At 37.7% G+C, this 15,662-nt stretch overlaps 1 protein-coding gene across 2 annotated transcripts in view; it reads left to right on the top strand.

Annotated features, from left to right (window-relative positions):
* The window catches only part of slc4a8 (solute carrier family 4 member 8), a 37,230-nt gene extending 22,034 nt beyond the window's left edge, over positions 1 to 15,196 (top strand). Inside the window, exons 7-25 of one of the 2 annotated variants that reach the window (XM_056253821.1) lie at positions 189 to 277; positions 1,533 to 1,690; positions 1,770 to 1,857; positions 2,028 to 2,174; positions 2,256 to 2,356; positions 2,592 to 2,766; positions 2,891 to 3,024; positions 3,409 to 3,654; positions 3,856 to 3,961; positions 4,538 to 4,699; positions 4,811 to 4,924; positions 7,534 to 7,695; positions 7,796 to 8,047; positions 8,149 to 8,217; positions 8,306 to 8,479; positions 8,829 to 8,960; positions 9,546 to 9,655; positions 9,866 to 9,974; positions 15,018 to 15,196. In XM_056253821.1, the coding sequence (XP_056109796.1) occupies positions 189 to 277; positions 1,533 to 1,690; positions 1,770 to 1,857; positions 2,028 to 2,174; positions 2,256 to 2,356; positions 2,592 to 2,766; positions 2,891 to 3,024; positions 3,409 to 3,654; positions 3,856 to 3,961; positions 4,538 to 4,699; positions 4,811 to 4,924; positions 7,534 to 7,695; positions 7,796 to 8,047; positions 8,149 to 8,217; positions 8,306 to 8,479; positions 8,829 to 8,960; positions 9,546 to 9,655; positions 9,866 to 9,974; positions 15,018 to 15,029 (2,540 nt within the window). In that variant the 3' untranslated portion in view covers positions 15,030 to 15,196. Of the gene's footprint in view, positions 1 to 188; positions 278 to 1,532; positions 1,691 to 1,769; positions 1,858 to 2,027; positions 2,175 to 2,255; positions 2,357 to 2,591; positions 2,767 to 2,890; positions 3,025 to 3,408; positions 3,655 to 3,855; positions 3,962 to 4,537; positions 4,700 to 4,810; positions 4,925 to 7,533; positions 7,696 to 7,795; positions 8,048 to 8,148; positions 8,218 to 8,305; positions 8,480 to 8,828; positions 8,961 to 9,542; positions 9,656 to 9,865; positions 9,975 to 15,017 lie in introns of both variants that reach the window. The other variant, XM_056253820.1, reaches the window with a different exon arrangement.
* Positions 15,197 to 15,662: the final 466 nt, after the last annotated feature.

Below are 15,662 nucleotides of genomic sequence, written 5' to 3'. Positions count from 1 at the left end.
CAAATATTTTATTTTATACTTTTATTACCTTTATTTCAGAACTATAAATTTCCATTTTTAATTTTAGATTACTCTAAACACATTTATTTGGTATCCACTGGGGAATAATGCATAACTTATTATTCATGTGGTATATTTTAGGATGCTGTGGATATAAGATATTTATCATATTTTATTGTATCTCTCAGGTCCTGCCACCTCTCCTCAGCCTCCACCTACAAACCCAGATGTAAAGAATAGTGCAGCACCGGACAATGGCCAGATGGATCTCACCAAGGTGCTTGAACCACAACATCAAGACTAATTTGTAATATTATTTTTTATCAAACTACAAATAAAAAATACCAAATAAGAGATACACACGTTTGTGGGAATAAATATTTACTCAATATCACTAATGTTTGCAATGCAAACTGTGTGTAGCAAATTCAGACAGAGCATTCTATGGCCTCATTCTATGGCATTCTATTTACCCCCAGAAATTAAGCCACAAATCATATACACAATCAGAAAAAACAATCATGCAAAAACCTGTCCTGCATCCCGTTTTCCGAGAAAACGGATCTAGAAAAATTGATAATTTGTGAAATGGACCGGTGAACAAAGAAATAGTATAAGAAAAGAGAGGAAAGATGATGCAAGTGCAAGACAACCCATTAAAACAAGCAGGTTCAATCTGTTTATTTCTGTTTATATTCTGATTGCGCACTGGAGGCAGGCAATGTATCATTACCAAGAACCTCAGGGACAAATGCACCCACACGTACACACAAACACTGCCATCTGGTGATCCTTAGAGGTACTGCAGCTTGTTTGTGTAATGTTATGCTACTGATCAGGAAAAAGGAAATGAACTGTAATGAGCCAGATGTCAGACATTTAGAGTGACAGTGAGGATGGCTGAGAGGCGGCCCCAATCAGATTACACACCTGCTGTTCTTCTTATCTATCTAACTGTCACCTTGACTGAAACGAACAGCTATTTTTGACTGGAATAGCCACTAAAAGAGTTCTACATGATTTATTTATATATAATAAATGAAATAAAGTTGAAGTAAAATGGGATAAAAAAAATATTACATGTAAAACATAAACGTTGGAGCTGATAACCTCATGGGCAGCGCTCTGACATGTAGTGCGGTTGCACTTTCGGGTGACCCGAGATCGAGTTCTCGGTCGCGGACCTTTCCTGATCCCTGATCCCCTCTCCCACTTTGCTTCCTGTCTTCACTATCTCAATAAAGGCTGAAACACTTTTGCCCTGACAATTATAATAGAAATAAAATATGTTTAAATTAAAGTGCTAAAGTAATCAAACTGAAATAAAAATAAGTTAAAGCTAAAATACTAGTAAAATGGAAAAGAAAATTACTACAGCCTAAACAAAAAATTTGAATGAATCCTGAAAATAAATAAATGAAAATAAAAGCTAATTCAAAATATTAATACCATAGACTGTAAAAAGATTAATACGTACTATAATAGTATATAAACAACACAAAAATAACACGGCTATGATTTTCTTTCCGTAGGTTGACACACATTTCATGAAAAAGATCCCAACTGGAGCTGAAGCTTCTAATGTGCTGGTTGGAGAGCTGGACTTTTTAGAGAGATCCATCATTGCATTTGTTCGCCTGTCTCCTGCTGTACTGCTCACAGGGCTCACTGAAGTTCCCATTCCCACTAGGTATAAACTGTTTGTTTGCAAATGCATGCATGGAGCTGATAAATCCACTGTAACATCAAAATCATTCTTTACTCTGCAGATTCTTGTTCATTTTGCTTGGTCCAGATGGAAAAGCCCAGCAGTACCATGAGATCGGTCGCTCTATGGCCACCATCATGACCGATGAGGTCAATGCAGAACTAGACATACAGTGTATCAGTAGTCATAGCATTTTCTCATTGGATATTAATGCATTAACCCCAGTCCTTACGTTTTCAGAAATACCATTTGTAGATTAAATTAGAACTTCTAAATTCTTCTTTTCAATTTAATATATTCTCTTTCTTCTATCATTTAGATTTTCCATGATGTTGCATACAAGGCCAAGGACAGGAATGATTTGTTGGCTGGTATTGATGAGTTTCTGGATCAAGTGACAGTTTTGCCTCCAGGAGAATGGGACCCTTCTATACGCATAGAACCTCCTAAAAGTGTCCCATCACAGGTATGGAAAAACACACTTTTTAAAGTGAGGCTTAAGTGATTGATTGTTTGTTGTAATGTATCTATTTCTCTTTCTGAATAGGAGAAAAGAAAGATGCCAGGAGTGCCGAACGGAACAGTGGTTCCTGTTGAGGAAGAGCAGCATGGGGAACACCATGGACCAGAACTACAGAGAACCGGAAGGTGTGTGCGTCAGGTTTTAACTACATTTTGGGAACCAGATATCCTCACCAGGATATTAAAACCAGAAATCATCTACATTGCGGGGAGCTGCCAACAGTCCATATGAGGAGAAACAGCTTTATAAACATTGAATTAACAACAGCATACTTAATGGATAGAAATGTTACAAGTTCAGTATGGAAACAATAGAAATTTGTGGAAATATATATTTCTCTCCTCTTTACTCTCTCTGTAGGCTGTTTGGAGGACTCATTCTGGATGTGAAGAGAAAAGCTCCATTTTATCTGAGTGATTATAAAGATGGTCTGAGTTTGCAGTGTGTAGCTTCTTTTCTGTTTCTGTACTGTGCCTGCATGTCACCTGTTATCACGTTTGGAGGGCTTCTGGGAGAGGCTACAGAGGGACGCATTGTAAGTACGCAAACACGCACAGTTTTGTTTCTGTGTGGTCTATTAGGCAAAGTCATGTAAAAAATTGTTTATAATGCAAAACACAGCAGTCGTGTGTGTGTGTGTGTGTGTGTGTGTGTGTCAGAGTGCGATTGAGTCTCTGTTAGGAGCGTCTATGACTGGAGTAGCATACTCTCTGTTTGCTGGGCAGCCGCTAACTATACTGGGAAGCACTGGACCCGTCCTTGTGTTCGAAAAGATTCTCTTCAAGTTCTGCAAGTCAGTACGGACCAGACCAAGTATTAATAATATACATATTTAATTATTAACTAATCATTCACTTTCTTACCCAGAAAAAATTGTAATTGGTTGATGTGATTTTAATACATTTGTTAAAATAATTTCTATATTATATGTATTATATATTAATTCATTAATAATTCTTAAATTATATAGTAATAATGATTATTATTATGATTATTATTAATATTACAATATTGTATTATTATATTATAGTCTAATAATAATTTTCTTTTTAAAAACATACAGTTAATTTAAGGGGATGTCGAATATATATTTACAATATATCTTCTGTATCAATTTAGTATTAATTTATCTTAACCCTCTCTATTGTCTCTGTCCTGCCTGTTTCTGTCCCTGTAGAGACTTCGACCTCTCGTACCTGTCCCTGCGTACTTGTATTGGTCTGTGGACAGCTTTCTTGTGTCTGATTCTTGTTGCAACGGATGCCAGCTCCTTGGTCTGTTACATCACACGTTTTACAGAGGAAGCTTTTGCTTCGCTCATCTGCCTTATCTTTATTTATGAAGCACTGGAGAAACTTTTCCATCTTGGAGAACTGTACCCGATCAACAGACATGGCAATCTGGACAAACTAACACTGGCCTAGTAAGTATATAAACTCATATATACAGACACCTATGCAAGTTGGATCTCAGGAAATATCCTGGGTTTCTAATTTTGTGTTCTTAGATGTTAATAATTAATAAGTAAGTAAGGAGAATAAGTTATTCTTCTAGACATCAATGAGAAATTAAGACTGGAATAACTGTTTGTGAACACACATTTTAACACATTGTATGCCATCAGCTGTAGGTGTGCAGAGCCTGATAATCCCAGTAATAAAACACTAGAACTGTGGAATCAGAGGAACGTCACAGCCTCTGCAGTGCCATGGAGCAACCTCACTGTAACGGTACTTCAAGCTCCCACAATCCTTACATACAGTCTAGTCAAACTACTGAAAATTGAACATTCTTACATGGTCTTACCTTAAAAGTACACTGTGTAATTTTTTGTTTAGCTGGCTGATACAACAACAGTCTAAGACTTACTTATACTGACACCTACTGGTGTGGATGCATCATCATGCAAAAGCAACCGTTTTTGGTTAGACCACTGATATGACTAGAGTCTAGACTAGACTAGGTGATTTTGAACATACCCTGTATGTTGTTAAGTGTAAATATTATCAAGACAAAATATTCCTTTAAATGTGATTTATCTCACTTTTAACTTCTCAACAGCCTCACATTGTCATGTACATCATCTTACATCATCATGCTGTGAAAGAACACCTTATGACACACATTATACAGTTGGAGGAGTCCTGTTATTCAATTCTCATCCCATTACTGCAGTGCAATGTTTTTTCACAGTGTAGTCTCACACAGATCACATTTAGTGCTAATCCTATTTTCACAACTGAGTCAGCGTCTGGGCTGCCAGTTCAGTTAAATATGAGCCAAACTTTGTGTGTGTTTGTGAGTAGGAGTGTTTAGATCTCCAGGGGCAGTTTATTGGATCGGCGTGTGGACACCATGGTCCCTACACCCCTGATGTTCTCTTCTGGTCAGCCATCTTGTTTTTCGGTACCGTTTTCCTGTCTAGCTTCCTGAAACAGTTCAAGACTAGCAGATACTTCCCAACACGGGTGAGGGTGAAATACTTATATTTTCAAACATATGCATATGTTTTTGCATACTCTGTGTGATTTTGTATACAATAAGTGCAAAGTGTGTATTCATTTGTTTTTGTGATGTAGGTACGGTCAATGATCAGTGATTTTGCTGTGTTCCTCACCATTGTTCTCATGGTCCTGCTTGATTATATCATTGGAGTTCCATCCCAAAAATTACAAGTGCCCAGCAAATTCAAGGTAGGAATCAATAATCAAATGTGCACACTGGTGTTTGCATATTTAGCCCTATAACGCTGTATGTATTAAATGTGGTAAATGGCTTTCCAAGGCTTTAAATACTTAAAAATACTGGTATACTATGTAGGACAGTACATGTCTTCTGCCCCCTGGTGGAATATCCATGCTCTTCAGGAAGGACTTTTAATATAATTTCCAAAATGCCGTCCTCAGTGTCATGATCCAGCATCACTTTTACTAGAAAATCTTTGCAGTTATTACTATTTCAGAAATAATATGTATATACTGGATTGAAGTAATGTGTTCATAATATTCTACACAATATTTCCATACATATTTGAGGTATATTTATTTTAATCCTAATAAAATATAAATAAAATGCCAAGCCAATCACAATTAAAAATGCACATTGAATAATTTAATCATTAAATTAAACCGAAAAACTGAAACATAATTTTACTATGTAATTTTTACTATAACTTTTGCTCATTTGTTTATATATTTATATATGAAGCCTGTTCTATCATAATTAAAATCTCAAATTTTCAATGCAATGTTCTTATATTATTGCAAACTCTAACATATGATAAAATATAAATTGGACAAATAAACCAAAATAGCTGCCAATCAAATTTGTACCCATTGGTACCAGATTTAATTGGTACCCAAAAGGAAACATCTGTGCGGTGCAGTAAAGAGGAAAAGCTCTCCTGAATGCTTTGAGTTCTCTAGTTCTTTCTAACAGCTCTGTTTTGGAAGCTTTTTCATTCAAAGCTTACCTTACAGTGATGAATGCACTGCTTCAGTCTTCAGACAGTTCCTTTCTGTCCAGTCATAATCCACAACAGTCCTGTATTTGTTCATGTCTTGTTTCTACAGTAGGAACATTTGTTCATATGATTAGATTAGAGTGGCACCCCTGCAGTGACAGATTAAATGATAAGACAATGCTGAGTCTTGGAATTGAGTTTATACCTCAGGCTAATCCAGATAGATGCGCTGTGTGCGGACAGTGATCCATATAAACAATTGAGCTGGACTGATTCATATTCCACAATTTAGATCAGTGGTTCTCAACCTCTCCTGCAGGGACCCCCTGACACACCATGTTTCTGTTTTAACCCTGAAATGGCACACCTGATTCAATTAATTGAAGGCTTAATGAGTAGTTGACTAATTGATCAATTAACTAATTCCTACTTCCTACTCTAATAATGACTCATTAAGCCTTTAATTAATTGAATCAGGTGTGCCATTTCAGGGTTAAAACAGAAACATGGTGTGTCAGGGGGTCCCTGCAGGAGAGGTTGAGAACCACTGATTTAGATTGAATTCGGGTAGGTTGCCAGGTCTTTGCCAAACCCCTAATTACATGGCTTGGGACTCTCTCTCACACACGCATACACACCTACGGACAATTTAGCATCTCCCATTCATTGTTTTTGGATTGTGAGAGAAACCGGAGCACCCGGAGGAAACCCACGCAGACACAGGGAAAACATGCAAACTCCACATAGAAAGGACTCCTGGCTCAGCAGGGACTTGAACCAGGGACTTGCTTTGAGGCGACAGTGCTACCCCACTGTGCCAAAATTGTACATTACACTGTAAAAAATATTTGGTTAATTTATCTAAAATCTATGCTATTGTTTAGGGTCAGTAAGATTTTTTTAGGATATGAATAATATCTTTTTTAAGATATAAATACTATTATTAAACAATGACGCAATAAATTGCTGAAAATTGACAGTAAAGACTTCTACTGTAACGTGTGATTTTTCAGAGAAGATGGAGAGTACAGATTTATTTATGCCATGTCGAAATTGCCATGACAATTCTCAACTGTAAAAAGCCTTCACATGCTTAACTTGTAATTACAAAGTGTAATCTCGTAATTTTCTGAGAGCTACGATTTGGACCGATCATGACATCAAAGTTCCATGCGAGCGATTCAAAAGTATACGGAGCTTTATTTACAGTAATTACAACATGGCTTGAATGCAGCATAGGATCCAAATTAAATATTATAAGTTTATTAACAAAAGTGAATAAAAGCAAAGGCGAAACACTGAGTACATCCAAACATAGGGGAAAAGGCAGGCAGAAACAGAACTGAAAACTAAGCACACAATACAGCCACAAAGGACAACACCAGACAAAGAACATAGGAAACTCCATGCACAAGATATCAAGGGGCTAACAATGGACAGGTTATGGTAATTAATCACTATAGCAACAAACAAGGGTAACCAAGGAAACAAACCAGGGAGCTAAGGAAACAAGGCAAACACAGGAACAATGGGAGTAGAAAATACATATCAAAATAAGAGTCCTAAAACAGGAATCGTAACATCTACTTTGTGACAAATCAACATTTTAGAATGATTTTGTAAGGATCATGTGACACTGGACAATAAAGAAGGAAGAAATGGCTGCTGAAAATTTGTTAGTTTCTTAAGGTAATACTAGCAAAGATGAAAAATATATGAAACTCTTATTCACAGTGAAGCTTTTTTTTTAAGTTTGCGTCACATAAAAAAGGATCGGTAATACTATGTAAAAAGTATGATTACCATGCTATTTTGTTAAATTTCTCCTTATGTTTACAGCCCACACGTGATGACCGGGGTTGGCTAATTAACCCCATTGGGCGAAACCCATGGTGGACTGTGTTGGCTGCCTCAATACCAGCTCTTCTCTGCACCATCCTCATCTTCATGGACCAACAGATCACCGCCGTCATAATAAACCGCAAGGAGCACAAACTTCTAGTATGTATATTTTCTAAAGTACCCTTTACAGAGGATGTGTGTGTGTCTCTGCTGATCATATGTGTGTGTGATCAGTATGTGCTCTATTTCCTCTACACAGAAAGGCTGCGGGTACCATTTGGATCTTCTGATGGTTGGAGTGATGCTAGCGGTATGTTCTATAATGGGGTTGCCCTGGTTTGTCGCAGCAACCGTCCTGTCAATTTCCCACGTCAACAGCCTGAAGCTGGAGTCTGAAAGCTCCGCCCCTGGGGAGCAACCTCGATTTCTGGGTATTAGAGAGCAAAGGCTGACTGGTCTGGTCATTTTTCTACTGATGGGCTGCTCTGTGTTCATGACTGGGGCATTACAGGTAATCGCACAAAATCTGTTGTTACATATAATATGTGGCCTACTTAAATGCCATTGCATTAGATAACAAAATATCTTAAAGGACTGCTTTTTGTTTTACAGTTCATTCCCATGCCAGTTCTCTATGGTGTTTTTCTTTATATGGGCGCCTCATCTCTGAAAGGCATTCAGGTAGAGACATTCATCTGACACTAAACATAGACATGTATACAGTGACACGTCAGTTACTTGTCATCTTTCTTTGTCCTGTCTTGCTCAGTTCTTTGACCGTCTGAAGTTGTTTGGCATGCCAGCGAAGCACCAGCCAGACTTTATTTATCTACGTCACGTTCCTCTGAGGAAAGTCCACCTGTTCACTATAACCCAACTTACCTGCCTTGTGCTGCTCTGGGTCATCAAAACTTCCCCTGCCGCAATCGTCTTCCCTATGATGGTACGTCCCAAAACAAAGTACAATGTTAGGGGTGTTAAAACTTCCTTAACAATTCAATACTAGAATAAAACGTCGCTTTTTTGTACATTTCTAGTCAACACTGGTGTGAAATAATCATTATGTGTATTAGTTTACATTTATATATTTGACAGATACTTTTATCCAACGCATTTGAAAAATACAGTACATTTTATCAGTTCATGCATTGCCTGGGAATCAAACCCATGACCTTTGTGTTAATAGTGCAATGCTCAACAGTTTTAGCCACAGGAACAGTGATAAAGGTTGATTTAAAAACTATGGGTGTAATATAGTATAACAGTGGCATAAGTGTGTTTATTTCCTGCAGGTGCTGGCATTAGTGTTCATCCGTAAGCTGCTGGACTGTTTTTTTTCCAATCGGGAGCTTAGTTACCTTGATGATCTGATGCCTGAGAGTAAGAAGAAGAAGCTGGATGATGATTCCAAAAAGGCAGAGGAGGTTTGTGAATCATATGCCGAGTTTAATAAAGCATAGGGTATCCAAACAATCGATATTTTTAAATCCATCCAGGTAAAAGGACATACACCAAGTAGTAATAGAAACACTACTTTCTATACTATGCAGTAATGTGCATTGTTGTAAATTTCTTTATGGGCAGAAAACGTAACATTTGCCAAAATGATGCAATATACAGCATAATACTTAATCTCACAATGCAATGTCCTCAACAAAACTTAATAAAATGAATAAACGTAATGCAACATAATAAAATTAAATACATATTTTTTAAAAAGACGCAAAATCATGACGCACTACTATTTGAAATGTTTATTTTTCACTTATTTACAGTTCCACATACTATTAAATTATTATTATATTAATAAACTATTAAATTAGCAGTACACCATGTAGTTGTATGTTAGGGCTCCACCCTGAACAACCCTAACATGATCTTTCAAACAAATCAGGCTATTTATGCATGTGAACTGATACTGAAACGAATAAATCAACCCAACCTTGCATTGTGGTTTGTCACATGTAATACAATGAAGGAGGCTGCGTGTATGTGTTTATGAGTAGCAGGAATCACAGGAGATGCTGGTGGATGACTCTGAGAAATTAGAAGACAAAGACACAGTGCAGATCCCATTGGAGAGCAAACCTCTACACTCACCTAAAACACCAGACACCAGGTACCACACTGCTATCAGAAGCTCTATGCAAACACTGTGGCTTTCCGCAAACCCTTGGTCCAACAGTCAGACTCATTCAAAATAAGCTTAGACACCACAATGTCCACTGTGTATCTGTGAATGTGTACTTACTAACACTCACCTTTCCGTTTGTCCCCTTCTCCTGCCCCTCACCCCTCCTCTCCTCGACTGTGTCCACCTGTTGTCCAGGAACGATCCCTCTGATATTAACATATCTGATGAAATGTCTAAAACCACTGTATGGAAATCCCTCAATTCCAATCACAAGGACACACAGCGTTCAAGTACACATAAAAAGGCAAGGACTCTCTCTTTCCATCCTTTTAAGTGTTGGCTCCTTGAATTTCCTTTCTTGCCCTTGTGTCTAATACTTTTCTATGTTAAAGGGGACCTATTATGCTTTTTTACATTTTCAACTTTCTTTAGTGTGTAATGTTGCTTTTTTGAGCATGAAAAAAGGTTTCCAATGTTCAGTGGCGGTTCTAGAGGGGGTGCCCCTGTGACAACAAGCTTGGCCCCCCTTGTGGCCCCCTTAAATGTGGAGTGTGAAATAATTTTTACAAAACTGTTTTTTGCTATCGTTGTATGCGTATTATTTTTTTTTATTATTCTATCTTTGTGGATTTGCTTGTTCACGTGACAATTCGCATCACATTCGCGGGAATCGCGGCAGAATAACGTCTGTCTCCTGCACGCGAGAGAGGAGAGAAGGAGAAAGCTGGTAAATGTCAGTTCAGTAACAAAAGTTCATTCTTTATGTGCGTATCGGGTGTGCGATGTGTATTGTCTATTATGATATTGTAATCAATGTTTTAACTGTAGGCTATTCAAAATGAAACCGTAGCAGAGTCTCAATGCAACAGACAGCGATGATTTCTTGACTGAAATCCGCGTTTTGAAAGAATCACTTGCTTCTTTCCCGAATGAATCAGCCATTTGAACAAATCGGTTGAATGAACTCCCTCAACTCACTTATTAAGACTGTGACTTGCCGCCGCCTACTGGCGGTTTTAGTTTCATATTTAAAGTAGCCTACCCTTTAATTAAAACGTTACAATAAGAAATCATTTCATATTTAAATATTGATTTTTAAAAAATCTCATAGCTTTATTTATGCAATTGTAAATGGAGTGTAAATATATTAATGCCGCTTCTGTGTCACCTCTAGACTGCACTGCAAAGATGGATTTTGATTGAATTAATTAATTTGACTAACAGTGGTACTGTATAATTATTGTATAATTAAGTATTATTGTATAAATAAGTATAATTACTGATTAATTTGAATGTTAGTATTTGACATAAAAGGTGATTCATAACTCTAAATAAGTTTAGAAAAAATGTCCATATATAGGTGAAAATGCCCCTGGAAATCAATTTAAGGTGGCAAATTAAATTAATTAAAAATTAATTAAAAAAATAATTTTGGTCCCTCCTGTTAACTGACCACTGCATAGAATATTAAAAATATGAATATCTTTGTGAGTCTGCTAAACCAGCCATGGCACCAGCACAAAAACACAATCAGTAAAATATCATCTAATTATCAACAAAACATTGAAAATATTGAGATATATTTTCGTCAATATTGCACACCCCTAATGTACGGTATGAATTTCTTCAGGTCTTAAAAAGCCTTAAATTTGACTTTAAAAGGTGTGCAGGAACCCTGTAAACGGTTAGACATAGTTACCTAGCAAGTCAGTTATTTTCAGTAAATTAATTAATAAGCTTCTTGGTCCCCATTGCTTTTGCTCTATAGTTCTCACCAAAATGAAGAGAAATAATCATGTCAATTACAGTTACTGTGACTAATACTGAATATGTAATGCAAATGTAAAAATATAATGGAAATGCAAATACATTGTTGAATGATTATAAACATGGTATTTTGCCTGTTTATGCCTGCAGTACAGTGCAGAAAATGATATGACAACAATAAGGTCTAAATGTAACTGGCCCCTCTAACAGTACAACTGGCCCCAGCTTGGCCCCCCCAGTTGAAATGGTCTAGAATCGCCACTGCCAATGTTACAAAGAACAGAGGCCACTCAAAAGAGAGTTATTCTCTGTATCAGTGAGCATTGTTTCTGAACTCCCTGAAACTCCTCGATTATAGTCTTGATTTTTCTTCTGGGAACGTACACTTCACAATATTCCTCATTTAAATAATCCCCCCAAGGCATACGCAAAAAAGGGATAGTAAGGTTAGCTAGCTCTAGGTTAGTTGTCTTAGTAGTGTGTTGTCGCCATATCCCAGAGTTGTTTTTTTCCACCCCGGATCTAACATGGTTATGGTAAGAGGCATGACAGTTCCAAAACGAGCTTGAACCGGTTGACCAATCACAACACACTTGTCCAACCAACCAATTAGAGCACATTATGCTTTTCAGAAGCAGGGACTTCACAGAGACCAGGGGCCTCATTTATAAAACTTTGCGTAGGATTTGCAGTAGCACCTCAATGCAGTACATAAGATCCACAGGGAGGAGTCGGATCAAGATCCGAGGGGTGGAGATGGGTAGGATTAGGGGTGGGTTTAGGGATTAGGGGTGTGTTTAGGGATCAGGGGGCGGAGATGGGTAGGTTTAGGTATATGTAAGGTGGGAGGAGTTGGATCTGGATCCGACTCCTCCCCGTGGATTTCATGTTCTGCAGTGAGGACCATCTCAGGATTTGCGTCAGAAGTGGCGTACGGATGAAACATATTAGTGCGTACGCACAGAAATATTCGGATTTATAAAACCGTGCGCACGCACATCCTATGCATTTTTCCCTTAATAAATCACAAACAATTCTAAATGTAGCGCAGCTTTTGTGGCTTCACGTCACGCCCATAGTTGCCCATAAATAGTCCGTGAAACGCCCACAAGTTAATATTCATCGATTGCGAAATCATGGCAAACATAGAGAGGAAATCAAAAAAACGTAACTTCACTCAATGTGAAGTAGAAGTTATCATTGGCGAGGTTGAAAAGAGGAGAAAAAATGTTGTTTGGAGGGCATAGTGTGGGCATTTCTAATGCCAAAAAGGCACTTGAGTGGCAAAAGGTTGCAGACGCCGTCAGTAGCGCGGGAAGGTGGTGCTGCGGGGGCTGCAGCCCCCCTCGTCAAAGCCACACACCCCTTGGTGGGGGCTGTGGACTAACATAATATTGTACTAAAAAACGTGGGGGGGGGGAAATGAAAATAGACATGCTGTGTTTGAGTGTTCAAGCTACGGAGAAAATGAAATAAAGTTTGAATTTGTCATGCTTAGTTTGTTCCGATCAGAGCATGTGAGCGGAGAGCGCATTTCTGAATCCCTCCGCTCGCTCATTCCGCTCAGGGTCGCGCGCTCAACCCTGAATGGCCTGCTGGTTCGAAAATATGTGGAATAAGGGCTGCCTCCGACTAAAGTTTTCTTCTAGTCGATTAGTAGTTGTTCATTTTAGCCACTGTGGACACATCGCCCCTCTTTATATTGATTTAATTACTTAAATAGGCTACAGGATGAGCGTTTACGTAGCCTAATATAGCCGCACTCAAGCGCACGCCTGCACTCATAAACCTTGCCACAAAGAACCGGCGAAAGTAATGATTATTAATGTGTCAAAAATAGCAAGGAAACATTTAATTGTTTATTAATAAACAGGTGTTTTCTGTGTCGCTGCAAAGATGAAGTTATGCGGACTCGCCATGAACGCCAGAGAGAAATGCACATTTGATTACATAATCAGAGAGTCGTCTATTTCTTTTCGTTTTGAATAGTTTCGTTTAAAAGAAGACATTTCAAGCTAATAGATATCCTATATTTATAAAATCTGTGAGGCACAAGCTGAGTTTCGGCGCCCTCCAGTTTACGTGCAATGCAAGTGATCGCCGGCGCCTTACATTTTTTGCTATATTTGCTTCTTATTTAGCTATTAAATACAGGCAATTGTTTGATAAAACATATCAAAATTAAGATACAATTTATACTAAACGAAAATATTTTTAAAAGAGTCTTTCTACAACAACAACAACAAAGACATTTTGGGTATCTCATGATCTCATGTATCATGTCTTTCTCACGCTGCACGCTCACTTTCATAATCAACATTGATTAAATAAAAAATAACATTAGCCTATAATATTTAAACATAAATATGAAACTAAATATGTTTTCTTTATTGGCTACAACATATACAGAGAAATGTCATGTCTTGTCGTCAGCCATAACACAATGACGTCACATATTTTCCAACCCAGCCCTCAGCCCCCCTCGCATGAAACAGCTTCCAGCGCGCCTGGACGCCGTATGCTGTAGCCTCACAACCTCGGACTGTGGCCGAAATAAAAAAGAAACGACAAGCTACAGATGTCGGTTATAATCTACTTAGAAATGGGAAATAGTTCAGCGCAAATGTAATTTCTTGCAGCTTTCTGAATGGTTGAGACATACGTCATACGTTATTTTATCAAAAATAAAACAAACTAAAGGCATATGCATGAAATACCTGCATGAATACCACGATTCCGTAGCTGATAAAGACATTTTTACTATGAAAACAACTTTCCCCAGTGGACAAATAATACATCTATCTATTTATCTATCTATCTCTCCCTAATTGACTATCTAGCTATATCTAGCTATATCTGCTCCGCCTGACGAACACATTGGCGAGAATATCAGTTTTGTACAATATTTCGTTCTGTTTACCATCTTATTTATGAGGATGAATTGTATAACATGCCAATATTATTGCAGAACATATTTCACTTTTCTTTTTGCAAATATGTTAATTTGCATTTCTGTTGCAGATCGATCAAACGGGTTTTCGTGTAGGCTGTTAATTGTAAGACTTGCTTTGTGAAGTCTTCGTGTTATTTATGAGAGGCAGTATTGCCATTTATTTTACTCAACGGTCTACAGTTTCACACACTTTCACGTGTTTCTTCCATCTGCCGACGGTGTCGCCATTTCTCATTTCACCCGTTTTTGTGCGTACGCCTGGGTCAGAGCTTGCGTGAAGGACCGCACATTTTACTGTCAAGTTTGCTTTTTATAAATACCAATTATTGCGTAGAGAGCGGCGTACGCCTTCTTTTGTGCGTACGCAACGTTTATAAACGAGGCCCCTGAACTAAACTGAGTGTTACTGACAGACAGGGAAGAGTAAAATATGTGAACATTTAAGCATGAAAACCTATTCTAATAGACCCAAAAGACGAAATCAAAACTTTTTAAAAGGGCATAATATGACCTCTCTAATGCTGGTAACTAGATGATTATTAGATAACAAACTGGGTTTTAAACTGCTAAAAAGTTTTGTTTGGTGATTTTATCTTTCTTTATCTGTGTGCTTTTCTCTTGACACAGGAGGTTCCGTGAAGTAACCCCACAGAAAGAAGAAATTACATTCTTGGCATCAGTTGTTTGAAATTCAGCTGACTTGTGCTGAAAACCGGCCATGTGTTAAAAACACACAGATATTAGTTCACTCCTTTCCACTGTTTCTCACACTGTTTATGTATAGCTGTGTGAGATATATTGGTGTGTATATGCATATGTGCAACATATTCTCCTACCGAATCCAGGTTCTTTTTAAGTTTTAGCTGAGTTTTAGCAGACATATAGGTCTCTGTGCTGTGCTTTTTGTAATTGTCTGGTTCTCATTTTTGAATAATAGAGTTGTTTAAATGTTCTCATTTTAAGTATAATACTTGCTGTAGATATTACAGTATATGTGTGCTTTGTTCATCGTCTAAACATCCACAATAAGTATGTATGTTTAAGCCAAATGGCTGATCAGAATAATAACCTCAGTTTGATCTATTTTTGTGCCAGTATAAATAGCCATCAGTTACATTAGACCAACATGGCCATGAACCAAATTAGTCCTTATCCGGTAGACAGACTTGTCTATTTTTATTGAGTGTGTTGTATTGAAACGTGTTAATATTGAGCAATAAAAGGCTTCTATGTGGTTAGGTCACCAGGGACACTGATGGATAAGTACAGTAT

The sequence above is a fragment of the Rhinichthys klamathensis genome, unplaced genomic scaffold (genome assembly GCF_029890125.1).
Source record: "Rhinichthys klamathensis goyatoka isolate OS25496 unplaced genomic scaffold, OSU_Roscu_1.1 h1tg000109l_1, whole genome shotgun sequence".
Lineage (NCBI taxonomy): Eukaryota > Metazoa > Chordata > Actinopteri > Cypriniformes > Leuciscidae > Rhinichthys > Rhinichthys klamathensis.
The sequence above is the reverse complement of the archived record's forward strand: the minus strand, read 5'-3'. Positions and strand labels throughout refer to the sequence as shown.